The 26,284-nt window shown below is 55.9% G+C and overlaps 1 protein-coding gene across 6 annotated transcripts; it reads left to right on the top strand.

The window, feature by feature from the left end:
* Window positions 1–726: 726 nt before the first annotated feature.
* Window positions 727–26,284, top strand: GAA (glucosidase alpha, acid). 6 transcript variants are annotated; one of them, XM_034790405.1, is made up of 20 exons: window positions 728–875; window positions 6,942–7,583; window positions 7,854–7,999; window positions 8,798–8,963; window positions 9,813–9,909; window positions 10,232–10,351; window positions 10,829–10,947; window positions 11,171–11,302; window positions 12,085–12,195; window positions 12,674–12,787; window positions 12,967–13,051; window positions 13,679–13,796; window positions 14,936–15,069; window positions 16,700–16,851; window positions 18,540–18,688; window positions 18,937–19,078; window positions 19,440–19,538; window positions 21,212–21,376; window positions 23,659–23,811; window positions 25,146–26,284. In XM_034790405.1, exons 2-20 carry the CDS (start codon window positions 6,999–7,001, stop codon window positions 25,203–25,205), a joined length of 2,847 nt encoding a protein of 948 aa, XP_034646296.1. In that variant the 5' UTR covers window positions 728–875; window positions 6,942–6,998; the 3' UTR covers window positions 25,206–26,284. The 6 variants fall into 6 exon arrangements, 4 of the variants coding, with proteins under 4 accessions (XP_034646297.1, XP_034646298.1, XP_034646299.1 ...); XM_034790406.1 differs by lacking the exon at window positions 25,146–26,284 and having other exon boundaries at window positions 727–875; window positions 21,212–21,314; window positions 23,659–23,806; XR_004648188.1 differs by lacking the exons at window positions 18,937–19,078; window positions 25,146–26,284 and having other exon boundaries at window positions 727–875; window positions 23,659–23,797.

Below are 26,284 nucleotides of genomic sequence, written 5' to 3'. Positions count from 1 at the left end.
CCAATTTTATAGGGATAGTCCTGATTTTTGGAGCTTTTTCTTACATAGGCACCTATTACCCCCCACACTTGCTATCTGGTCACCCTAGGGCCTAGAAAGACATTCCTGAATGAAGTGGAAAATCCTCTAATCTTGTCCATACTTCCCTTCTATACAGAATACTGTTCTTTAGTGAATTGCCAACAGTCTTTCCCATCAGTGTGAGCACTTCACTTAAGAGCTCCAGTTGCAAAACCAAATCCACATGGCTTTGCTTAGTGGTAGTGCCCCTAAATTAGGGAGTTTATGACAAGGTGAAACAGTGAGGTATGGCCTCTGCCGACCAGAATAAGCAGAGGGACATCAGAGGGGAAATGCACATTTTTCTAAGCGGACTGGACTTGTGTTTAACTGCTGCTTATTTCATAATCCTGCCTAGGAAAGTGAGGCAATGAACCCTGCATCTTCACATCTTCAGCCATGCCAGATTTCCCTTTCATTTCATTGCAGTGGGTTGTTTGGCATCTCCTCTGCGTTGTGTTTGTTTTAGTGACTTGCTGCTTGGCTGTGCAGAAATCACTACCGCTCGGGGCCTCAGTTTCCCCACTTGCACCCTGTGGCTGATGCGGCCCGCCGCCTTTGATAACGTGCTCTTGAGCGCCGCGCGTGGGAACGGCCACCCGGGGCAGCGAGGTCACGGGGGTATGTGACTCGCGTGTCATCAGCGCGAGCCGGGCGGCGGGGGCGGGGCCGTGAGACCGCCCGGGCCGGCGGGGCGGAGCCAGCCCCTCACGTGACTCGTGGCCGGGGACCAGCTGACGGGCTGCTCACGTGACCGCAGGGGCGCTCCGGCCCTGACCCCGTCCTGCAGCTGGGAGCGGTGGGGGCGGGCCCAGGTACGGGGCTGTGGGAAGCGGGGTCCCCCCCCCGCCCAGCCGGGCTCGGGGCAGGGGAGCGGGGGAGCGGGGACATCTTCCCTCCCCCCCCCACTGCCAGGGATGGGGGGCTCAGGGGTGGGGTGGGGAGCGCCTCCATTGGTCTTCCCTCGCCTGCCGGTGTAGCCCCACAAAGTGCTCCCGCTCCCGTTTTGCTACTTTGGGTGTACTGAGCATGCTCAGTCGAACTGAGCATGCCCAGTAACCTTCGTTGTAGCCACTGCCCTCTCTCTGCCCTCTCTCTGCCCTTACTTCTGCTAACGATTTGCTACCTCCTCTTTGGGGGGGTTTAAAAGGATTAAGGGGGGCAAATTGCAGCGGGGGGGCTGTCAGGGTCTGAGCAGGGGGCAGAATTTTACTGGCCTGGGGGGTTCAAGCTACTGTAGCTAGCGGCAGAAGAGGGGCTGAAGGGCAAAAATCGGTGGTGGGGGGTGAGAGCCGGGGTTAAGCGGGGGAGGGGAGACACTGCCAGACCCCGTGCGAGTACAAAACCCCCGTTTAGGGAGGGGGAGGGGGGGAACAGTGACCCCGTGGGATGAGCCACCCACTGTGCTCGCTAATCTAGGGGGGGGGGGGGGGGGGCAGAGGCTGTTTTTTTGTTCTCACAGGGACCTGCATGTCAGCCTCGGAGCAGGGGGCGGGTTCCTGGGGCTGGGGTCTTAAAGGCACAGGCCTCCAATTCCTAGCCTGTCAAAGCTTAATCAACGCAGCTCCTCTCTATCCTATACAAGTGTTGCAGGGCCAGGGCCGCCCAGACGGGGGGGGCCAAGTGGGGCAATTTTTTGCAGGGGCCCCCACGAATATGTCGGAGGCTGCCCCCGCCTCCGTCTTCCCCCGGTGTCTCAGCGTGCCGCGTCCGGGAGCGGCCCTGGCGCACTGCAGCGCAGTGGCTCCAACGCGGTCCGGGGCCGCTCCTGGTCGCAGCACACTGAGGCTCCAGGAGAGGGGGTAAGCGCCATGGTAAGGTGTGCTCCCCCCCCCCGACCCCATCCTAACCATCACCATCACCCAGCAACAGCCCATTATGTAATTGCAAATGTATACATACATTATTTAAAAACATTCAATGCTTTAATGGTATTTCGTGTATTTTCAAATTATTACAAATTAATTTTTGAATGTATGTCACTGGTTATTTTTTACATTTCAAAATACATGTTACTATAGTATTGCAACTGTTTTTATGGAAGGGGCCCCCAAAATTGCTTTGACCCAGGCCCCCTGAATCCTCTGGGCAGCCCTGTACACGGCTACGTTACTGATCCAGCCAGGAGACTGAATGCGGTGAAATATTGTACAGACACCCCCTCCCTCCAACTCTGCCTCTCACATTTTGAATATGTAAAAGTGTCTTCTATCAGTTTCTATGCCTATATGAAATCACTGCAGTTCATTTCTCTTATATAACGTGCTGAGTTGCTAACTCCCTCCCAGAGCCCACATGTCTGCACCCCCTCCTGTACCCCAATCCCATGCCCCAGGTCAGAGCCTGCACCCCTCACTCAAACTACCCAAACTACCTATAGCCTGCAACCCTCCTGCACCCCAACTCCATCCCAGAGCCTGCATCCCAAAAAGGGATGGATTAACTTTTTGTGGGCCTGGTGCTAAACATATTTGTGGTCCCCCAGGGGGGAAATGGGGACATGGGGCATGGGGGGCAGAGTCCTCAGAGCGACGGGCTGGCCGGGGGCAATGGGAGATGGGTCATGGCACGGCAGGAACAATCCTGCTCCACCCAGCCCAGTACAATGGCACTGTTTACAAACCGGGAGCTGCCAGATGCACACTGGCCAGCCCGGCCCTGTGCTCCCATCATGCTTCTTCCCCTTCGGGGCGGGCCCATGACCCCAAGGGTGATACCAGAGTGGCCCCTTTAGTCGATCTGCTTCCTCCTGGCTAATGTGACAAATTGATCTATTGTACGATTGAGGCGCGCTGTTTCACGTATTTGTGTGTGAGTCCGTGAAAAGGGAGGTAAGCTTTGGGGGTACGGAGCATGCCCCTGAGCCCAAGGTGAGACCAGAGTGGCCCCTTTCATCGATCTGCTTCCTCCTGGCTAGCATGCCCCTGAGCCGAAGGTCATACCAGAGTGGCCCCTTCCATTTTTTCCACTGGCTTCCGCCTTCCTTATTTCCAATGACTTTACCTTTGGATGGGGTTTGTGGTCAAAAACACTCACGGTCTGCTTCCTCCTGGCTAATGTGCCAAATTGATCTCTATTGGTCAATTGAGGCGCACTGTTTCACGTTTTTGTGTGTGAATATGTGAAAAGACCCCCACAAACCCCCATGCCCAGTGCCCTCCCACAGACCACTCTGAACCCCCCCAGATCCTCTCACTGCCCAGTGCCCCCTAGCTGTAGACCCCCCACAGCCCTCCGACAACTGCACAGTGCCCTGCCCCTCCCCGCCCAGAGCCCCCCCGCAGATTCCCTCACTGCCCAGTGCCCCCCACCGCCCCACTGCCACAACTGCACAGTGCCCCACCCAGACCCCTGCACACTTCCCAGTGCCCCAACACACACAGATCTTCCCACCCCTCACTGCACAGCACCCCCCCAGACCCACTAGAGACCTACTCTCCCACACCCTAACCCCCAGCCACAATACCCGGCCCTGATGGGAGGTGACTGTGTCTGCCAGGCTGAGCCGGCAGCGCAGCCACAGCTTGTCCTGGGGCAGGATAACTCCGGCCCTTGGGGGTGCAATCAGCCAGGTTGGCAGTCACGACTGGAACACAGGTATGGAGGGGTATGCGCTGTTTAGGAAAGACCGGGACAAAGGTAAAGGTGGGGGGGTGGCATTGTATGTCAATAGTGAAATAAGCTGTAAAGAAATAATAGTTGATGGAATAGATAACACAGAGTCCGTCTGGGCAATACTCACACTGGGTAAAAGGACTACTAGAGCCTCTCCGGGGATAGTGCTTGGGGTGTGCTATAGACCGCCGGGATCGACCCAGGATATGGATAAGGAACTATTTAATGTGTTTAGAGAAGTAAATACTAATAGAAACTGTATAATTATGGGGGACTTTAACTTCCCGGATATAGATTGGGGAACAAACGCTAGTAGCAATAATAGGGCTCAGATGTTCCTAGATGTGCTTGCTGATCAATTCCTTCATCAAGTGGTAGCTGAACCGACGAGGGGGGGGGGCATTTTAGATTTGATTCTGGTAAGTAGTGAGGACCTCGTTGAGGAAGTGGTAGTAGGGGACAATTTGGGCTCCAGTGATCATGAGCTAATTCGGTTTAAACTAAATGGAAGGAGTAACAGAATTAAGTCAAAGACTAGGGTTTATAATTTTAAAAAGGCCAATTTTAACAAATTAAGGGGACTGGTAAGGGAAGTGGATTGGGCAAACATATTAATGGATCTAAAGGCAGAAGAAGCCTGGGATTACTTCAAGTTAAAGATGCATGAGCTGTCAGAGGCCTGTATCCCAAAAAAGGGAAAAAGATTACTAAGCAAGAGATTTAGACTGAGCTGGATGAGCGACCGACTCAAAGGGGCGATTAGCAAAAAACAGAAAGCGTACAAAGACTGGAAGAGGGGAGTGATCAGCAAGGAAACTTACCTTAGTGAAGTCAGAGAATGTAGACATAGAGTGAGAAAGGCCAAAGGCCGTGTAGAGTTGGACCTAGCGAGGGGAATTAAAAGCAATAGTAAGAGGTTTTACAGCCATATAAATAGGAAGAAAGCAAAGAAAGAAGAAGTGGAACCACTGAAGACTATTGCCGGAGAGGAGATTAAAGATAATCTAGGCATGGCGCAATATCTCAATGAATATTTTGCATTGGTGTTTAATGAGGCCAATGAAGGTATTAGGGTTACTAGCACCATTACAGAGGGGCATTCAGGATGGGGGATTACCGTATCCGAGGTAGAAACAAAACTCGAACACCTTAATGGGGCTAAGTCGGGAGGACCGGACGATCTTCATCCGAGAATATTCAAGGAATTGGCGCGGGAAATAGCAGGCCCATTAACGATAATATTTAATGAATCTGTAAACTCGGGGGTGGTCCCGTTAGACTGGAGAATAGCTAATGTGGTTCCTATTTTCAAGAAAGGGAAAAAAAGTGATCCGGGTAACTATAGGCCTGTTAGTTTAACATCTGTAGTGTGCAAGGTGCTAGAGAAAATTCTGAAAGAGAAACTAGTTGAGGACCTGGAGGTTAATGGCAATTGCGATAAATTACAACATGGTTTTACGAAGGGCAGATCGTGCCAAACGAATCTGATCTTCTTTGAGAAAGTAACGGACTTATTAGATAAGGGAAATGCGGTGGACCTAATATACCTGGATTTCAGTAAAGCGTTTGATACTGTACCCCATGAGGAATTATTGGTTAAACTGAAAAACATGGTGATTGATATGAAAATCCAGAGGTGGATAAGGAATTGGTTAATGGGGAGACTGCAGCGGGTCGTATTGAAGGGTGAACTGTCAGGTTGGAGGGAGGTTACTAGTGGAGTGCCTCAAGGTTCAGTTTTGGGATCCATTTTATTCAATCTATTTATAACTGACCTCGGAACCGATTGCAGGGGTGGGCTGATAAAGTTTGCGGATGATACGAAGGTGGGAGGCGTTGTAAATTCGGAGGAGGATAGGGATATTCTGCAGGGAGACTTGAATGAGCTTGTGAATTGGAGTATCAGAAATAGGATGAAATTTAATAGTGAAAAGTGTAAGGTGATGCATTTGGGGATGACTAACAACAATTTTAGTTACAAGATGGGGACGCATTGGTTAGAAGTAACGGAAGAGGAGAAGGACCTAGGGGTCCTTGTAGACCACCCCCAGGCAGCGACAGCCCTTTTGCACCAACCATCACCATCACCCAGCGAGAGCCCATTATGTAACTGCAAATGTCTACATCCCATTAAAGTATTTAATGTTTTCAAATGTTGGATTTAGTGTACTTTCAAATTATTACAAATTAATTTTTGAATGTATTTCACCGGTTATTTTTTACATTTCCAAATACATGTTACTAGAGTATTGCAACTTTTTTTTAATGGAAGGGGCCCCAAAAATTGCTTTGTATATGATGCAAATTGGAAGAGTAAAGTAAAAAAAAACCCTTTTCACGGATTCACACAAAAAAAAAGTGAAACAGTATGCCTCAAAGTGAAACAGTATGCCTCAATCATGCAATAGATCAACTTGGCACATTAGCCAGGAGGAAGCAGACCGGGAGTGTTTTCCACCACAACCCCATCCCTCCCGTTTCACAACCATCCCCCAGAGGAAGCAGACCGGGAGTGTTTTCCACCACAACCCCATCCCTCCCGTTTTGCAACCATCCCCCCCCTCCCCCCCCCCAGAGGAAGCAGACCGGGAGTGTTTACCAAACTGCTACGCTGTGTGGCAGAAACCGCTCCCAGTAGCAAAAGGGGAGGGGAGCACTTTGTGGGGCTACACCTGCCGGCACGGGGCCGTTTTGCCTCCCGATGCACTTGGAGCAGAGACCCCTGGTGCGGGGGCCCTTGGCATCATAAGAACGGCCATACGGGGTCAGACCAAAGGTCCATCCAGCCCAGTGTCCCGTCTGCCCACAGTGGCCAGTGCCAGGTGCCCCAGAGGGAGTGGACCAACAGGCAATGATCAAGTGATCTCTCTCCTGCCATCCATCTCCACCCTCTGACAAACAGAGGCTAGGGTCACTCTTCCTTACCCGTCCTGGCTAATAGCCATTAATGGACTTAACCTCCATGAATTTATCCAGTTCTCTTTTAAACCCTGTTATAGTCCTAGCCTTCACAACCTCCTCAGGCAAGGAGTTCCACAAGTTGACTGTGCACTGCATGAAGATGTGGTGGGGCTTGATTGTTCTGTTCATCTGTAACTTTCACTCTATGCATCCGAAGAAGTGAGGTTTTTACTCACGAAAGCTTACGCCCAAATAAATCTGTTAGTCTTTAAGGTGCCGCCAGACTCCTTGTTGTTCACTTGGAGGCTCCCACTAGACCTTCATGTGTAAAATCTGACCGCGGGCTTCTCCCTGTCCCCATCTAGTTGGCTGCCTGGACAGGTTCTCCTGCGCTGGAGGGGCACTTGCTCACCAGCCCCGCAATGCCCCCAATGAGACTGAAGCAGGCGGAGAATTTCCCCAGCTGCCAGGCTTCCTGCACCGTGCTGCAGGTGTCTGTCATCAGTATTGCTGCTCTGCTCGCAACAGTTGCCCTACACACCATCTTCAATGTCCATGAAGTCATTGTGGCTGCCGCGAGCCTCGGAGACCCCCCGGGGCCAGAGACAACCCACCGATCCGGTAGCGCTAATGGAGAAGGGCGGACGTGGTATCGGAGGTGGGCAGGGCACCTGGAGAGCCCAGGTGCTGCTGCGTCAGGGCCCTTGCGCTGTGACCGCTCTCCAGACAGCCGGTTTGACTGTGCACCTGAGAAGCTTCTCTCCAGAGCAGAGTGTGAGGCTCGTGGCTGCTGCTACGTCCCGGTTTCCTCTAGGGGCCCTGCGATTTGGCAGCCCTGGTGTTTCTTCCCACCCAGCTACCCCAGTTACAAGGTGGAGAACCTGAGTGCCACCGAGACAGGTTACACTGCCCGCCTGACCCGCACTGTGCCCACCTTCTTCCCAGAAGACATAATGGTTCTGCGGCTGGATGTGGCGTTTGAGACTGAGGGCAGGCTCCACTTCACGGTCAGTAGATGCTTTAGCCGGCCGCAATGGGGCTCAGGCTGCAAGAGACACTAGCTGTGGTGCTGGGTGAGGGGTGTGCGCAGAACAGGGAGTTTCTGCCCAGAGCCCATAAGCATTACTTCCCTTGCTGAGCAGTTCTCGGAGCTGGGTTTTCTGCCCTTCGGGGTGACTGGTCGCCTACAAGCCATTGGGTCAATCCCATAGTTTACTATAATGAAATGTCACTTGCTCCAGTCTGTGAAGCTCTCTCGGTCTCTCCCTTTCTTACAGCTCAGGGATCCAGCAAACAAACGCTATGAAGTGCCACTTGAAACCCCAAAAGCGAGAGGCCAAATCGCCTCTAAACTGTACCGCGTGCAGTTCTCAGCTGACCCCTTTGGCCTGATGGTATTCAGGGAATCCAGCGGGCAGGTTCTGTAAGTGCTTCCACCCTCCTGTAACAAAATATTCCCCTCCGACTCACCCCCTTCCGGAGCCTGGGCCCAGCCACCCCCAAAGGTGGGGATGGAGCTACAAGTGGGAAGTGTCATTACTGCCCAGCTATAATCAGAGTAACCTTCTCGTTGCACCCCCGGGATACCTGGTCCTTGGCTTTGTGTTGTTGCTACCTCACCTGACTTACTCTCCTGCAAGAGACAGAAAGGCAGCTGCAGCCGTACCTGCCTCTTATCCCACAGCTGCCCTGGGAAGAAGCGGTTCCACTGGCATCAGGAACTGGCCAGGCCCACAGGGCAGCTATCTGGGTTTTGTGGACCAGGTGCCAGTATGAAGTGATGGAAGCAGAGGCAGCATCTTGCTGTCAGTGAGTTTCCTGTTTTCATCGTACCTGAATCCATCGCTTGTGTTGACCAAGGCACCAGGTGACTCAGTGTCTTGCCCGGGATGAGGCAGTGGTTCTAGGCCTCAGCTGGGGTTTGGGGCCCTGGCTCCCCACTCCTTTGCTGCTCCCCCTGCCCCCTGTCCAATTAACAGCTGGGGAAATGACTGCACTTCCTGTGATCACACCCGATTCCAGCTGGAAGCTTCAGTTTTCTCCTTTCCCGAGTAGCTGCCGTTTCCCCGGCTTAGAGGCTCCTTCCTCTGCCTGGTGTCTAGCATGTGACGGCTTGAAGGTCTGTCTGGGTGGAAGAGCTGCTTCTAAGCAAGCCTCCCTAGGTCAGCTCTCTGTGGAATTTGCCGTCTGCCTTCAGGGAGTCTCCCTTTCTCTTTGGCAGGTTGAACACCACAGTTGCTCCCCTTTTCTTTGCTGACCAGTTCCTCCAGATCTCCACCTCCCTGCCCTCCCATTTCATCTCTGGCTTGGGGGAGCACCTGACCTCACTCGCCCTCAACGTCAATTGGACCAAAGTCACCCTTTGGAATCGGGACATGGCGCCCACGGTAAGTCCTGCTTAGTAATGACTCAGCTTCGCATGCAGGGCCTGGCAGGAAGGCCGGAGGCCCATTGTGAGTGTCCCTGCAATGTTAATATGGGCTGTCAGCTCCATGTGTTTCTCTCGACCCCACTTCCAGGTCTCTTACTCTCAAATGAACGTTACATTTTTTGAGGTTTCTCTCAAGCCTGAGCTCTGTGGGATAGGGCTTGGCGCCCAGCCTGGCAGTGGGATGTTGGTGCTCTTGTTCCCACAGTTAGGGTTTAGGGTCCCTGGATTCAGCTCTCGGACACTCAGGAGTGTCTCTTCTCCTGCAAATGCAGGTGAGCTTGGCCCCATCAGCCTAATGCTTCTCACAGCCGGTTGGGGGCCCCTGGTTCCAGTCCCTCGGGAGATCTCTCCCTGGGCAAGCTTACTTCTCTGTGCCACCTACCAGCAACCCAGCTGTGTACAATAGGGAGCCTGGGGACTGTCCCGCGTGTCACACGCTCGCTGATTCTCACCCTGCTGCCAGGGCTAAGAGCGTGTTTTATAGCCAGCAGGGAGGGTTTGGGGCTGTAGGGGAACGAGCCGCGTCCGCACAGAGCGCTCGCTCGGCTTTCTATAAATCCCCATTGCGGCCTGCTACTGAAGAGCAGCAAGAATCCGAGGCAGGATGTGTGGCTGGCGCCATGGGAGCTCCCAGCACTGGTGCCCTGACTTTGTCACCACGATGTGACTGCCCAGCACGTGAGCCCTGAAAATCGGGGATGTGAAGCTACCCAGCTGTGTGCCCAGCCCTGCGCTGGCCGGGAGGCTGGGCCGGCTGCTGCATTGCCCGAGTATCACTGACACTATACGCTCTGCTGTACGTTAGCCTTACGTCAATCTCTATGGCTCTCACCCGTTCTACCTGGTGATGGAGGATGGCGGCTTGGCCCATGGAGTCTTCCTGCTGAACAGCAACGCCATGGGTACGTGCCTTGCTACCAGCCGCTCCTGCCTTTACTGTGAACGGTCTGGGGGAAGCCGGCCGGCTAACAAGCCCTCAGACGGGTTTGAGGTCAGCGGCTTGGATTCAGGGACTGCATTTCCTCCTGTGTCATTACACCTGCCCACGGCTCGTGCGGATGAGCAGAGACATCCAGGAGACTTGTGGGAGTTGTTCCACGTGTGGTTGGCTGCTGGTCTCGGTAGCTTTCGTGGTTGTGGGGGGAAGGCACCTGTTGTTGGACGTGGCTGGACCGAGGCTCCTGGGCTGTGTTCTCAGCCAGCTTGCTCGTGTTTGCCTTGCAGATGTGGTGCTGCAGCCGAGCCCGGCCCTGACGTGGAGAACAACAGGCGGCATTCTGGATTTCTACGTCTTCCTGGGCCCTGACCCCAAGAGTGTGGTCCAGCAGTACCTGGATGTCATCGGTAGGGTGTTGGGAGGAGCCGCCTTCCTGCTCCTCTAGCCTCTGGGAGAGGAACTGGGCCTTGCCCTGATGCTGCTTTTGTTGGGAGCGAACAGTAGAGCTGCGAGTCTCCTGGCTGGGCTGGGCAGCCTGTGCAGGGCACGAGCGGCTTCACAGCTGGTAAACAGTTTGCTGCCTCCTTTGCCCAGTGCATCAGGACTGTCCATGCTGGGGCCTCGGCTTCTAAAGCAAAGTCCAGCTCCGTCCTGACAGCTGTTCCCCTGAGCACGCTGGGGAGGGCAAGGGCCCACATCACTGGCTCTGAAGGCCACTGTGTCCCTTCTGCTGCTTGCTGTGGGTGGAGGCAGGTGCCAGTGGGTGGCCGTCAGTCAGGACCCTGCTCTCAGGATAGCAGGAGAGGAGGCTGCCGAGTGAATTGGGTTTAATCAGTTTCCACACCTCTGGGCTACTCTCAAATCTGCTTCCTCCTAACTTCCAGGGTACCCGTTCATGCCCCCCTACTGGGGCCTGGGATTCCACTTGTGCCGCTGGGGCTACTCCTCCACCGCTGCGACCCGGCAGGCTGTGAAGAACATGACAGCAGCACAGTTCCCCTTGGTAGGTCTGGTTCTCTTCTGGGACAGGCTGTGTCCCCCGGCAGCAGCACCTCTTGCTGTGGAGCCATGAAATGAGCCAGCTCAAGGCAGGTGCTGAGCCAGACAGCAAGGGGGTGGGGAGTAGGGCGACGCTGCCGAGTGGCCATGGTGGGTGGGTCGCCAGGCGGTGTGTGGCTGGGGCTTGTCCCAGTCTCTCTCTGACACTGGGGTCTCGGCCTTTGCAGGATGTGCAGTGGAACGACCTAGATTATACAGACGCCAAGAGAGACTTCACCTTCAACAAGAACAACTTCAAGGACTATCCGGACATGGTGCGGGAGTTCCACCGAAGCGGCCGGAGGTACGTCATGATCGTGGTAAGTGAAGCCCTGAACGCCAGCCCCCTGTTCTCTCACCTCTGGATGGTTGGCCCCAGGACTCTGCTCTTTGCCCCGTCACACCGTGTCTTCCCTTTGCCACCTTCCCCTTCAGTTGTGGGGATTTGGGAATCAAATGTGCCGCAGCCCGAGTGGTGACTTGGGTTTGGCTGCCAGGGCTCAGGCTGGTGCGTCACCAACACACGATTTTTGGGGATGGTTGAATGCCCCTGTAGAGGGGACCAGCGGAACCTCAGAACGTGGAGTAAACCAGCTCTGAAATACCCCTTCTTCTCCCCATGCCCTGTTGAGAGTCCATTTCCCTTGCTGCTTGTTCTGGGCCATGGCACGGAGTGCCCGGGGGGGTGCGGGGGTTGTAGCTGGCAGGAGTTAGCTTCAGTTGTTGGTCTGATCCTGTTTCTGAAGACCAGGCCGAGGCAAGGAAAGCAGACGATGGGAACGTGGGTTGTGCTTCGCTTGCGGCATGTGAGTCACGCAGTGACCCTGGTAAAGCAAAGAACTTGGTAACCTCCCTGAAACCTGCTGCTCAGAAGTTCCTTGAGTTCAGTTTGCACCACGTCCTCAGGCTCCGTCCGGGCTTTCTGCTCACCAGCGCCTGTCTCGCCCTTCGGCGGCGCTGTGCAGTAACCAAGGGTTGGGTTCCGCCTGGGGACCAACGCACAGGCTCTGGGGAATCGCATTCGTCTCTCTCCGAGAGCGTGATGTTTCTCTCATTCCCCTTCTCACCGATCCATTAGCTGCTCACGTTTCTTCCCCATCAGGATCCAGCAATCAGCAGCTCGGGGCCCCCCGGCAGCTACAAACCCTATGACGATGGGCTGAAGCGAGGGGTGTTCATCCGAAATGCGACAGGGCAGCCTCTGGTTGGGAAAGTGAGTCCTGGGCCTGGAGCGGGAGATGAGTCAATGTCGACGTTGAAACCAGGGGGTCTCCAGGGAGTGGATGAAGATGTTAAAGCCCAGAGCCCATGTCCCACTGGTGTCAAACCTCCCAGTCTGTGTTCTGGGTTGAGTGGAGCCCTGGCCACCTCCCAGTGTCCCCAGCCAAAGCAGAGACCTTCTTCCCCAGGGAGGAGGAGTCTCTCTCAGAACTCATGGAACGTGTCCCCTGCCATCACTGGAGGCCCTTGACCCTGCCCCACAGCCCGTTCCACTCTCCTTAGCATGTGCATGGGGCACTGAGGGCAGCAGTCATTGAGCAGAGAGGGAGAGGGCTGGAGACTGTCTAGATGATCAGAGTTGTGCTGACAAGTGTGGCTCCAGTGGTGTCCGAGTCCAGGAACGTGGGGTGAGATCAGGTTGGGGGGTGAGTAACTGAGCCCCCTCAATTGCTTCTTCCTTTGCCTCCCAGGTATGGCCTGGCCCGACCGTCTTCCCAGACTTCACTAACCCAGAGACTCACCGGTGGTGGCACGACATGGTGCAGGAGTTCCATGACCAGGTGCCCTTCGACGGCATGTGGATTGTGAGTGGCTTCCCTCTCTCGGCCCTGCTGGGACCCAGGGTACCTGGAGCAGGTTGGGGATTTGGAGCCGGAGCCCTGGGGGAGGGTGGGGGTGTGTGGTGCTGGATCCACAATACTTCTGATTCCCTGCATGTCTGCCAGCATCCTGGTCCAGAGACGAGAGTCCCTTCTCTTGCCAGGACATGAACGAGCCATCCAACTTCGTGGCGGGCTCCTTGGACGGCTGCCCAAACAACAAACTGGAAAACCCACCCTATGTGCCAGGTAAGGAACTGCGGGCAAAGAGCCTTCTGCTGGCAAATGCGGGGGCAAGAGAACCTGGAGTCCCTGCACCCCAGCAGCAGCTGATCTTGCCATCGAACTAACGTCCTGGAGGAGTCCGAGCACGCAGCCCACCGCTCTCCGGCGCTGCATCAAGCCTGTGTGTGAAGGAGACGCAGGCATCCCTTGCAGAAGAGCAGGGAAGGAGCTGGAGGCTGCACGGTGATGCAAACCTGGTTCGGGTCTCGGGGAGGCTGAGCTGGGAGACTCAGAGTCCAGGCTGGTTCCTGTTCTCTCTGCTCAGGCAGCTGGAGGCTGAGCCCAGAGACCTGGGGCAGTAACTGCAAAAGCGCCGCTGTAGCCCTAGGAGTGCTGACGGTCAATTCCCCTTTCCCTGGTGGCGACGTGCCCATCTGCAGGAGAACGGGGCGCCAGAGAAGCCTTCAGCTGCCCTCAGAAGTTGCCAGGAGCCCCCTGGGCCTGAGGCCACACGGTGCTGGCACCCCTGAAGCAGCGTGGGGGCTGAGGACTTGTGCTCAGCCCGCCAGGGTGTGTTCCCTGCAGGCGCAGGACTGTTCCGGCCAGGCTGCCTGGAGCCCTGTGACTCATCCGTTCCCTCTCTCCTTGCAGGTGTCCTGGGGGGCAGCCTGCGGGCAGGGACCATCTGTGCCTCCAGCCAGCAGTACCTGTCCTCGCACTACAACCTCCACAGTCTGTACGGGCTGACGGAGGCCATCGCTTCCCACAAGTACGTCTGGCACTGACCGCAGGCTCCTGAAGCGGGGACAATGCGGCGGGGGGGCGGGCGGCAGGTTGGCTCCTAGGAATCTGCTCCGTGCTGGGGGCCAGCCCGTGGGAGACCTCGGGGCGGGGGGCTCCCGGGGCTGCTGCTGCAGGGCTGAGTGCAGGTGCGACTGGTTCGAGCGGCGGCCTTTCACTGACTGGAAGCTGTGGCAGCCAGCCGTGATGTGCCCCCAGCTGGCCCAGGAGAGACGCTTCACTGCAGCTTTGTGCAAGTGGCCAGATGCATTATGGGTGCTTCCCGGCCACTCCTGGCCTGTGGCCCATTGCTCTGGCCTTGTGTGGCAGGAGGCCGGATGGGTGGCGGTATGACAGGAGCTGTTCCCAGCCCTCTGGCCTCCTGGTCCATTTATTGGGAGAGTTTCCCCCAGTGTCTGAAGTCCTCATTTTAACTGTGCAGGTTTTCTGCTGATCTGCTTCCCCCGCAGCCTGCCCTGCCCTGAGATCTGCCCAAGCCCCTCTGCTCCCCTGGCATGACAGCCCAGAAATGTCCTGTGCACTCTGAGTTGCCAACACTAGGGGGACATGTTAACTGCTTCAAGCTTCTCGGGTGCTGTGCAACTCGATCTCCTGAGTCCCAGAGCTGGTGGCCCGTGGAGAAGAGCCTTGGCTGTCTCTGAGCTGACGTGCGTCCGCTGGAGCCAGCGGGCTCAGGCTGTGCCCTCCTACAGGGCTGTGGTCCTGCGCGCAGGGCTGGGGAGCTGTCAGCTGAGTTCCTGAGATGGACAGAAGGGAGCGCGAAGGGCCCAGCTTGCAAAGGGTTCCCCTGGCCAGCATCCCCTGCCCTGGGTAAGGCTGGCTCCAGTGTGTTAGGCTGAGAGCTGTTGGCAAGCAGCTGCCCCGTTTGCCTGCACCCCGGGGTTCCACGGTGCTTGGGCAGGTTTATAAGAGATGGGTCCATTGCACGCCCTACACAGGGCGTCTGCCTTGGTGGGTCTCAAGTTTGCCCCATTGGCAGGGGCTTGTGCTGTAGGTGGCCGAATCCCTGTCCCCCGCCGGCTGAGCCGCGCTGGGAGGGGACAGATGCTTGTGCTGAGCTGGGAGACTCCTGCTGCTGGCCTGACTCATCTGTTTCCTTTCCCCAAGTGCGCTGGTGAGGGTGCGAGGGAAGCGTCCTTTCGTGATCTCGCGGTCAACCTTTGCGGGTCATGGCCGCTTCGCTGGCCACTGGACTGGGGACGTCCGGAGCAGCTGGGAGCAGCTGTATTACTCTATCCCAGGTATCGCAGTCACTGTTCAGGTGTCTTGTGCCACAGCCCTGCCCTGATCCCTCTAGGCCCCTTCCCTTCCCCGCCGTGTCAGCTAACCCCCTGACAGCGTCCGGGAGCCCCTGCTCCTCCTGCCCTGTGCAGTGAGCTCGGCAGTCATTTAATAACTTGATGTTGCCTAGCACCAATCTCTAGGTGCCTTCCTGCTGCATTTCAGGTGCAGTCATCTATGCCCAGTAAACCTCCGCAGGGCGCACCACTCCAAAGCATAACCCCCCCCACGCCACCCCCTGCCATTGGCCTGCCTGCCCCAGGAAGACTGGGGGAAATGGAGGGTACTTGTGACATGCCCTGGGGCTCGGCAGATGGGACTGTGTCAGGCCAAGAGAATAAGTGAGGCCAAGCCAAGGCCTCTGGCTGAGAGCACCCTTCGAGCAGCTCCCTTCCGTTTAGGCAGGGATGGGCGTGTGGTGAAATCACCTGCCACAGCAGAGCTCAGTTGCAGAGGTAAGTCCCAGGGAAGCCTGTCTCCTAGACTACAGGGTCTTGACTGCCTGGGTTCATCAATCTGCACTGGTCACTGGGATTTCCTAGCACTGATGTGGGCCCGAGAACCTCCCCTCTCCGGGGTCTGCTGCTGTCCTTACTCCTTCCCCTCGCGCTCCCGGTCAGGGATGTTGTCCCTGCTCCATTCGCTCTGCTCCCGTTGAACTGGGCAGCCTGCCCCAGGGACGCGTGGCGGAGCGGCTGGGACATGCCCTGTGGATTTGGTGCTAACGTAGCAAGGGTGGAGCTCACCGAGGGCTCTCACAAGCAGGATGTGTTCCCAGAGCCAGGGGGGAGATGGGGTTAAAAGGGCCCTGGCCATCCCAGCTCCTCCCAGGCCATGATGTGATGTGCCCCTTTGGAGAGTCGCTGCAGCGTGGTGGATCCCCTCTATCTTGTTCAGGGAAGGAGGATGTGGAAGGACCTGTGTATCCCAGAGCTGGGTCAGCGAGAGGATGTGTATGATGGATACCCTCTGGGCATGGTGGACTGGGGCTGTATGCAGAGAACCCGGCTGCAGGGGAATTTGCCTGATGAAAGGTTTTTCCTCTGAGGCTGCAGGGAGGAGAGGAACTACTCAGTATTGCCAGTTCCTCTCCTAACTCTGGGCCCCCCAATAATCCTCGTCTCTCCCTCTGCCCCATGATGTGTCTCGTGCCAGAGGCAGCCAGCCCGGAGATCCAGAATGTTGTCTCCTGTGACACAACCTTCTGCTAGAGCCGTGAGCTTGGGGCCCTGTCTGCAGCTTCTCCATCTCCTTCTCTGTCTTCCCCTCACCCCTTCCTGGGACTGTGGGTCTCTCCCCAGCAGCCCCACCATCAGACCAGCAAGATGGGCAGTTCCCACTGTTGATCTTCCTTGGGTTAATAGACTGGCAGCTGGGAGAGCTGCATGGTGGCTGAGAGCAGCCACTTCCCATAGCTGATGTGCCACGACCACAGGTGTCATCTCTGGTTCTGTTCCCCCCAGGCACGAGTCCACTCCAGTCCCCCTGTGGGAAGGGGGAGTGATGGGCATTTGAACCAGTCCCCTCCAGCCTGCCCGGGGTCACGGCGTTCTTCTCCATGCTTCAGAGGCTTTGTCCCCCCTTTCCCAGAGGTGCTGCTCTTCAACCTGTACGGGGTGCCACTGGTCGGGGCGGACATCTGCGGCTTTCTGGGTGACACCTCTGAGGAGCTGTGTGTACGTTGGACCCAGCTGGGCGCCTTCTATCCCTTCATGCGGAACCACAACGACCACGGCAGCAAGGTGAGGGCAGGCAGGAGCCCGGGGCCTGTGCGGGGAGTGCCGGAGGGAATCTCATGGCCAAGCTCAACTCCTCTGGCAAAACCCAGTTCTTCCTTCTCAGCCAGTGGTGATTCCGGGGAGCTGGAGGAGTGTGTGTGTGTGGGCGGCGGGGGGGGGAGGGGCGGGCGGGAAGCTGGAGGGATGTGACCAGGTTGGGGGATAGAACAGAGTCGTGGCAAGGGGTGTGATGTGTGTGGCTGAAAGGAGACCTGGAGAGATGGGGTGCAGGGCTGTGCCCTGTGTGGCTGCCCTGTGTGGCTGTTCTGTTGGATAAGGCGCCCGGAAGGGCTCCTCCACAGAGCGTTTCCATGCTAGTCTCACTTTAATGTTGGGAAGCCGATGGGGGCTGATGCTGATCTCAGGACTGGGACTCAGGAGATCTGGGTCCCGCTGCTGGCCTGGTCACTGACGTGCTGTGACCTTTGAGGCCCTGCCCCTCTCCTGGGCCTCAATTCCGCCCTCGGATCATCGGGCAACACGGGCCTCTGCCCCTTGTTACCTGCACAAAATTCTCTGTTACTTGCGCTCTCTAGCGGCACCCTCCCTACCCTGTTCCTGGGGCTCAGGGTGTAACCTTATGCTCTAGGGCACCCCCCCTCACCCTGTTCCTGGGGCTCAGGGTGTAACCTTACGCTCTAGGGCACCCCCCCATACACCCTGTTCCTGGGGCTCAGGGGGTAACCGTACACTCTAGGGCACCCCCCCATACACCCTGTTCCTGGGGCTCAGGGGGTAACCGTACACTCTAGGGCACCCCCCACACACACACCCTGTTCCTGGGGCTCAGGGGGTAACCGTACACTCTGTGGGTTTGCAGGGTCTTTTACCAATGAAAGAGCCTTACACAGTATTCTTCTACTAAACCTCTCTTTATTAACCATTACCAAACCAGACTGCACACGCTACATGCACAATGCTCACCACTCCCAATAAGGCAGATGAGCTTTGGCCTGCTGGCCAGTCAGGATCAAGTCGTCCGGGGACTCCTGCTTCTGCATGGTGCTAGCAGGATGTTGAGGTCTGGCAGCTCTGATCCTGGGCTGTGTCCTGATCTTGGAAGTTCCCAAGAACTTCCTTTTGGACCCCAGTTTATATAGCGAAACTTGAGTCTTGCTTAGCTGTACCTTAACCAATCATTTTACTACAATTTTACTAACCAATCCTAACAAAATTCTCTAACCAATCCTAACCCAGCACCTTAATTAATTTACACCTAGCAAAATTAATTATGTAACAGACAGAAACACTCAAAGAAGCAGACAGACCATACAGACAAACCATAGATAGAGGGGACAAAACAATAAAGAAATGAGGATTTCACAACCACAACTATTGATAAGTGATTTAGATGCTGTCAAACTAAGTTTTCTTTAACCACCTTAAGATCTGTTTCTTTATCCGGTGATAGTGGGTGCTATTGGGACAGGATTTCCTTCCTAACAGCCTGATATGACAGTGTTTTAATGTAATTTAGGTGGAATGTGAGGGTGTGACTTCCTGCTTCTCCGCTCATGGCTGCAGCTCTCCTAACATGGCTGCAGACAAAGGCCTTGGGCTTTACAATATGGCTACAGGAAAAGGCCTGGTCCTTACAGTGGGATCTGCCTGCACCCTCCTAGTTTCTCAGCTGGACTCCTCCTCTCTCGTAGCCCCAGGAGCCGTACGTCTTCAGCCCTGCAGCCCAGGAGGCCATGAGGAAGGCCCTCGTCCTGCGATACTCGCTGCTGCCGTATCTCTACACCCTCTTCCACAAGGCCCACTCTGCGGGGGAGACGGTAGCACGACCCCTCTTCCTGGAGTGAGCAGCCTACCGGGCCCACAGCAGGGAGGATGGGTTTGTCTGGGTGTCTGATCGGGGGCCAGGGGTATGGCACGGGGATTGGCACATGCCACTATTCAGTCCAGTGCATGGGTTGGCGTAGCACAGCTGCCACTGTTCCAGTCGTCGTCGTCGTCCCCCAGCAGGAGGTGCCTGGGCGGGGGGGGCTCTGAAGGTGCAGTGTACTCGGTGTTAGAATACATGCTTCACCCGGATCCATTCTGCAGGTTTCCCGCAGACCCGAACACCCTGAGTGTTGACCGCCAGTTCATGTGGGGAGCAGGGCTCCTCATCACACCAGTGCTAGAGGCAGGGAAGACCAATGTCAGCGGCTACTTCCCCATAGAGACTTGGTATAACCTGATGGCAGTAAGTACGCGGTAGAGCCGGTGCTCTTTGGAATAATGTGGGTTCTTGGCCTTCTACCAGCAAACAGCTGGGTGTGTCGCCGTCGCTGTAAGCTAACTCCGGTCTGGTCTCGTCTCCCTCCGTTCCTAAATGCGCAGCTCCCCCATCACATCCCAGCATGTGTCTGTTAGTGCAGTTCCTGCTGGGCCTGGCTTTCCCTGCATGCTGCTGGCTTCCCGGGAACCTCCATCCCCACATGAATGCCAGGTACCTCCCCGTTCATAGCGTTTGCAAGGCCTCTGATGTTTGGCTTGATTGGGCTTAGCTGATGAGCTGTGCCATGGGGTGTAATGACTTCCTCTCTCTATTTGTTGCTCTTCAGGGCTCCGTCATCCACAGCAAGGGCCAATGGGTCCTTTTACCAGCTCCACTGGACACCATTAACGTCCATGTGCGGGCAGGACACATCCTACCTCTGCAAGTGAGTCTCTTCTGAACCATTGCCATGTGGCACAAGTAACCTTTTCCCCCTCCAGCGTAATCCCGGTTCCCCCAATCCCTTCGCTGAGGCACCAGTCACAGGTGGTGTGACTTCCATCACCTGTTTGCACCTTGTGTCTGAGGTTTTCTGGCGACGGTGCACGCAGCTTCGAGCGTCAGTCAGCTTAGGAACTGCAGGGCTGGGGATGTTTGCAGAAGATGAGGGATCAGAATGGTGTCAGAGAAAGGGCCTTGCAGGTGGAGGGATTCTTATGAGAAGGTTAAGAGTTAAATCTGAGGAGTCCTGCTATATATCCCAGCATGCAAGAAATGGAAGGGAGAAAAGGGAGGAATTATTTAGTATCATAAAAGGCAGTGAGGCAAAAATATCCAAGGCTTCCTTGCTAAAATGAGCCTTAATGAAATAGTTAAGCTTTTGCATGGCAGTCATCCTTAGGTTTCAGAGTCAACACCTTGTTGAGATGAATGGGGCAGCTAACAACTCTCAGCTGTTGTTTCAATCTGTCTTCACTCAGGCTTTCTGTTTCACATTTCCAAAACTCTTTGCAACCACGAAGGCTAGAAACATCTAACTTTGAACTGAAAGCTTAGAGTCTGGCACTGATTCCATGGTGGCAGAGTGCACGAGGCCTGAGTGTAACTGGGGCTAAGAGAGAAGCGATGGAAGATGGAGGACAAAAGACTGGGCATCTGCAAGAGGTTCCAGACTGGGGACAATGTGTCCCCCGGGCTTTTCTTTGAATTGACGGGACAGTGGGCTCTGGCCTGGGAATGCTGTTCGGGGCCATTCGCTGTCACGCTGCTTGTTAGTACCAGAGTGGGGAGAATCGAAGTTATTCAGGGCACCTGGCACACTCGGCGATATGACGTGACTACCCAGTGCCAGCTTCTAAAATGTCCCCCGAGGAAAGGGCATGTCAGCTGCTTAGCCTGGCGCCAGCTCAGGGTAGAAACGCTGCTTCGTGTCAGCCATGTGACACGCTGCAGGATGCAGAATAAGCTGTGCAAACACAGATTTGAGTTCCCTGCACAAGCGTGAGTTGCTAAATGGGCCAGGAATGCGATTCGATCGGTTCTTGCTGCGTGGGCTGTGCCTGCTGCCCTGGGCAGGGTGTGTCAGCCCGCAGGTTCGCCCTCGGGCAGTCAGCCGCGCTGAGGGATTCGGCTTCTTAGTGACACCCATCCTGGCCATTGTGTCATGGTTTCAGGACTGGGCGCCCACCCTGCTGGTGAGCAGCACCCCGCTCATTGGCCGTTCCCTCCACGGCGTTTCTGCCTTTCTGAGGTTGAAGCTCTGAACTCCTCCAGAGGGGCAATGCCGGGGGTTCTGTAGGAGGGGATGCAGTTTGGGTCATGCCCCAAGGACCTCCTGCCTGCCAAATTGCTAAGTACATTGGCCCTGACCTTCAGGACCTGCTCTGCTTCCTTAGGCTGGGAGTCCCGAAGTGCCTGTTATAAACGGGGGCTGTTGCTACACTAGCTCCGTCTGGAGAGTTGGGTGCGTTGGGGTCAGGCAGTGAGGGACCCCCCACCTAGGGGTGACTGGCAGGAGATGGACCATTTATATCCGGGACCCGGCCGGCAGCTGCTTGAGGCCATCCCTGGGAAGTACTTTGTACAGAACCCCTCTAACTGCTGGCTGCATCTCCCTAGGAGCCTGGCCTCACGACCACTGAGAGCCGGAAGAAGGGCATGGTCCTGGTAGTGGCCCTGACCGTGGCTGGGGTTGCCAGAGGCGACCTGTTCTGGGATGACGGTGAGAGCCTGCTGACGTTTGAGAAGGGCGACTACACTCAAATCCTCTTCCTGGCCACGAACGTGAGTCTGGCGGGGAGGTGGGGAGGGATGCGAAGAGTGACGTCTGCCCTGTGCTGGGGGATGCGGATGGTGCCCTGCCGCTAGCGAGAACCAGGGAGCTTTCCAGGGCCTCCTGGGGTGTACCGCAGAGGTGCGGCCTGCTGAGACTGAAGCCCAACCATGAAGTGCTAAATCCTGAGCCTTGGCTTGCCTGCTGGGAGCTGTGCTTTCTGCACGAGGTGCTGCAGTCGAGTCTCCTGGGCAAACGAGATGATAGTTCAGGAGAGTTAAGTATCAGAGGGATAGCCGTGTTAGTCTGAATCTGTAAAAAGCAACAGAGGGTCCTGTGGCACCTTTGAGACTAACAGAAGTATTGGGAGCATAAGCTTTCGTGGGTAAGAACCTCACTTCTTCAGATGCAAGTAATGGAAATCTCTAGAGGCAGGTATATATCAGTGTGGAGATAACGAGGTTAGTTCAATCAGGGAGGGTGAGGTGCTCTGCTAGCAGTTGAGGTGTGAACACCAAGGGAGGAGAAACTGTTTCTGTAGTTGGATAGCCATTCACAGTCTTTGTTTAATCCTGATCTGATGGTGTCAAATTTGCAAATGAACTGGAGCTCAGCAGTTTCTCTTTGGAGTCTGGTCCTGAAGTTTTTTTGCTGTAAGATGGCAACCTTTACATCTGCTATTGTGTGGCCAGGGAGGTTGAAGTGTTCTCCCACAGGTTTTTGTATATTGCCATTCCTGATATCTGACTTGTGTCCATTTATCCTCTTGCGTAGTGACTGTCCAGTTTGGCCAATGTACATAGCAGAGGGGCATTGCTGGCATATGATGGCATATATAACATTAGTGGACGTGCAGGTGAATGAGCCGGTGATGTTGTAGCTGATCTGGTTAGGTCCAGTGATGGTGTTGCTGGTGTAGATATGTGGGCAGAGTTGGCATCGAGGTTTGTTGCATGGGTTGGTTCCTGAGTTAGAGTTGTTATGGTGCGGTGCGTGGTTGCTGGTGAGAATATGCTTAAGGTTGGCAGGTTGTCTGTGGGCGAGGACTGGCCTGCCTCCCAAGGTCTGTGAAAGTGAGGGATCATTGTCCAGGATGGGTTGTAGATCACTGATGATGCGTTGGAGAGGTTTAAGCTGAGGACTGTAGGTGATGGCCAGTGGAGTTCTGTTGGTTTCTCTTCTGGGCCTGTCTTGTAGCAGGAGGCTTCTGGGTACACGTCTGGCTCTATTGATTTGTTTCTTTATTTCCTTGTGTGGGTATCGTAGTTTTGAGAATGCTTGGTGAAGATCTTCAGGAGAGTTGGCGCCTCCCAGCTGTACCTGGAAAGAGGCGGGGGGGGGAGCCTGTTCCCAGCAGGGGCTGTCCCTTCTGAAGCACTCGGCACAGCCAAGCAGAAGGTGGTTTCTCTCGAGTTTTCCCAGAGAGCGAGTGCACTTGCTGGTCCCCTCTCCCCGACCCGGGTGCTGAGTCTCCCTGGCTGTCCTGGCAAGGCAGCTGTTGAATGGCACAGCAGGGACGTGGGCACGGCCTGTCTCCTCACTCTGATGAGGGACTCTGCCACTCCCTAATGGCTGCAGAGCCCAGAACAGTCGGTGCCCGGTGGGGCTGGCTGTGCCCTGCAGACTAGAAAAATCAAAGGAAGCCGCTGAGGCTGGACTTGGGTCTGGGATTTTCCCACAGCCGGAGGCAGACTCTGTGGATGTGGCTACTTCAGACCCTGGCTTCCATTTCTGGCCAGCACCACAGGTTAGTGAGACGCCTGGAAAGTACCTGGTGACAGAGCTTCCTTCTGCTTGGCTTGTCCCTGTGCCCTGGGATGTCCCCATCCTGGAGAACGAGGCCCCCTACAGCAAGCCATATAAATAGGGTATCTTGTGTACGAGGTGTCTGGCCCTGGGGCAGGGCCACAAACTGTGTGACGGGGGGGAACAGAGCAACGTTACCCCAGTGCGAGATCTCGTATGGTGTAGCTGCTGAGACCGTCCCTCCCTCTCGGGCTGGGTGTGGGCCTGCCTCCCTCCCCCAGGAGGGTCTGTGTCCAGGAGAAGGCGGAGCCTGCTGAGTGACATAGCACAGATCAGGGCATGCTCCTCCTGCCTGACTCTCCAGGGAAATTGGCCTGGGTTTGATGTCACGCTGTCACCTGGGCAGGAGACCCACCAGCTCCACCTCAGGACTTTGCTGTAGCATCAGATGGGGAGGGAGCCCCGGTACAAGCCAGCCTGGCTGGAGGGGGAATGTCAGCTGGCTTGGAGACCGTACCTGGGGGAACAAACTCTCCCTTTGTTGCAGGGTGCGCTGCTGAGTGAGCTGGTGCGGGTGAACAGCCAGGTGGACGGGCTGTTGCTGCAGGAGGTGACCGTGCTGGGTGTCCCCGGCCGGCCCCAGAGGGTTCTAGCTAACGGCATCCCTGTCTCCGATTTCTCCTACAACGCAGACACCAAGGTAAAGACACCTGCGCTTCCTGCCTCGTTGCCCTTGTGCTTATTCTGAGGGCTGCAAAATAGACGTCTCGTTCCTGTCCTTGGAAAGGGGAGGCTGCCTGCTCTGGCTGGGGGACCGGGAGAGCACTCACAGAGCAGCACCTGCTCTGGCAGCTGGCGCTGGAGCTGCTGCTGGGGGGAGAGGGACAAGGAGCGAGGTCAGCCTGGATTCTGAGGGTGCAGTGGGGGAGAGTTCTTTAAAAGTGGCCTGAACAAAGCTCAGGGGAATAGAACAATCTAGGGCCCCTCCAGCTCTGAATCCCGGGAGTCTCGGTGGGAGGGGAGGGGCCTGGAAAGGGTGGAGGAGACGTGGAGATCCCAGGGAGCATGTGGCAGAATCGGTCTTGATGCTGTGTCATTACTGGGGGTCACCCTTGCTGCTGCTGTTTGCTGTGGAAGTGATGGGCTGTGGGGATCCTTGTGGGGGGTTGTCGGAGTGTGGGGGACACAAGGCCCTGCACCCCCGGCTTCCTGCGATCCACCATGACTCTCGGCCAGCCAGCAAAGCAGAAGGTTTATTAGATGACAGGAACACAGTCCAAGACAGGTCTTGCAGGTACAGACAACTGGACCCCCTCAGTTAGGTCTATCTTGGGGGGAGCAGGAAAGGGAGGCCAGAGCCCCGTTGGGAGGCCAGAGCCCATCTGGGCTCCCCTCCATTTTCCCAGCCAGCTCCAAACTGAAACTCCCTCCAGCCGTCTTACTCAGCCTCGCTCTGGCTCCTCCCCCAGCCTTTGTCCAGTTTCCCAGGCAGAGGTGTCACCTGGCCTCCAACCCCCGTTTTGGTTCTCATATTATGTGCTCAGGTATCTTCCCTCAAGGAAAGTCTCCCATCCCCAATGGAGACAGTCCCAGCCAAACTCCCCTGCAACCTTCCCAGGTCCATACTCCTCACTCAGCATTCAAAGAACACATTAAGAACAGTCCCAGTTCGTCACAGGGGGCCTCGAGAGCTGAGGGGGATGAGAGCAAGGGTTCTCTGGGAATCACTTTGAAGATCTCGGCAGCGAATGGGATGCCTTCTCTAGAGGCTGGAAGTGTGCCACAGGGCGCGTTCTCTAGAACTCTATAGGACGATTACACCCCCTGCGCCCCATAGATAGAGCATCTCCAGGATTCTCCCCCAAGGCAGTGTTCAGGGTGTGCCCTCCTGGGGGCAGAGGGTATTCACATTGCCCTGGTGCAGTTGTTGCGGATGGAGAGCAGGTCCCCAAACAAGCTGTTACCAGCCCCCTCGCCCCCGGAGGCTGTGATGTTGTGTTTTTGCTGACAGGGAGCTCCCCTTTGTCTCCTCAGATCCTGATTATCCCGCTCTCTCTCCCAATGGGGGAGCAGTTCATGGTCACCTGGTCCTGAGCCACGATGGGACGCCTGCCTGTTTCTGCTCCTCTGCACTCTGGTGAAAGAAACAAGTCGTCAGTAGATGCATTGCAATTGCTCCATGCTGCCTCCCCCGTAGGAGCCGACTGTCCTGTGACCGCGGGGGGCAGGGCTGAGGTCCAGGGAAGCTGGCCACATTTCTAGCTGAACTCAGCTGTTCTAGGGCTGAAAGTTCGTGGCTCTTGGGTGCTTAGGTGAAGGCTGTGGATCTGCAGAACCAGCCGAGAGCTCCTTGCCACAGCTGCCCCCAGAAGCGCTGCACAGGTGTATTGGCTGCTTCTGCACTGGGGGCCTGATCCAGCTACTGCTTAAGCCAATGGCCGAACTCCCATTCACGTCAATGGAGCAGGGCTGGGGCCTAGCGGAGGAGGGGAACCAAACTTCAAATCACTTCCCAAGTGGGCAGCAGAGGCGCTAAGGGAAGGAATCGGAGTGCTCAGCGTCCACAAAGACAATCAGCTGCAGTTTCTAAAGCCATTCACCTTCCCGAGGCTCAAACACGTTGTGGGAGCCAGGCAGCGGTTCCAGCTGCATTTGGCAGTGACTGTCTCCCCTGTGGGGATAGCAGAGCTGGGACCCTTGTTAATACAGGACTTGCACTGTGCCAAAGGGGTGTGCAGCTTGGAGCTTGCTGGGGGCAGGCGGAGGGTCTGTCTCCTGGTCTGAAAGCAAAGGAGACACCTTGGTTTAAGGCTTGAGAGCTGCAGGGCCTGCCCCAGAATGTGCTTGTGAGGATGCTTGCTGGGGTGCAGTGGTTCTCAACCTATTTACCATTGTGGGCTGCAGCCAATACTACCTGTATGGCCCTGGGGATGTCACATGGGCCGCAGCTGTGTGCTGAAGGGGCGCAGGTTGAGAACCACTGCTGGGGTGAATGGGGGCGTGCCTTCCCCTGCTGTGTCTGTGCGTTGGGTGTTGGATGCGGGGCGTTCTCCGCCTGGCCTAGAGAAGCACAGACGGACGGGCTGTGGATGGTCTCGTCACTGTGCAGTGGAGTTCCTGCTCTTCTTGGGGGATTTATTGCTAATAAAGGGCCACCGTGAACGTTCTTTTGA

Source organism: Trachemys scripta, chromosome 14 (genome assembly GCF_013100865.1).
Source record: "Trachemys scripta elegans isolate TJP31775 chromosome 14, CAS_Tse_1.0, whole genome shotgun sequence".
Taxonomy (NCBI): Eukaryota; Metazoa; Chordata; order Testudines; family Emydidae; genus Trachemys; species Trachemys scripta.
This window is presented reverse-complemented; position numbering and strand designations above follow the sequence as displayed.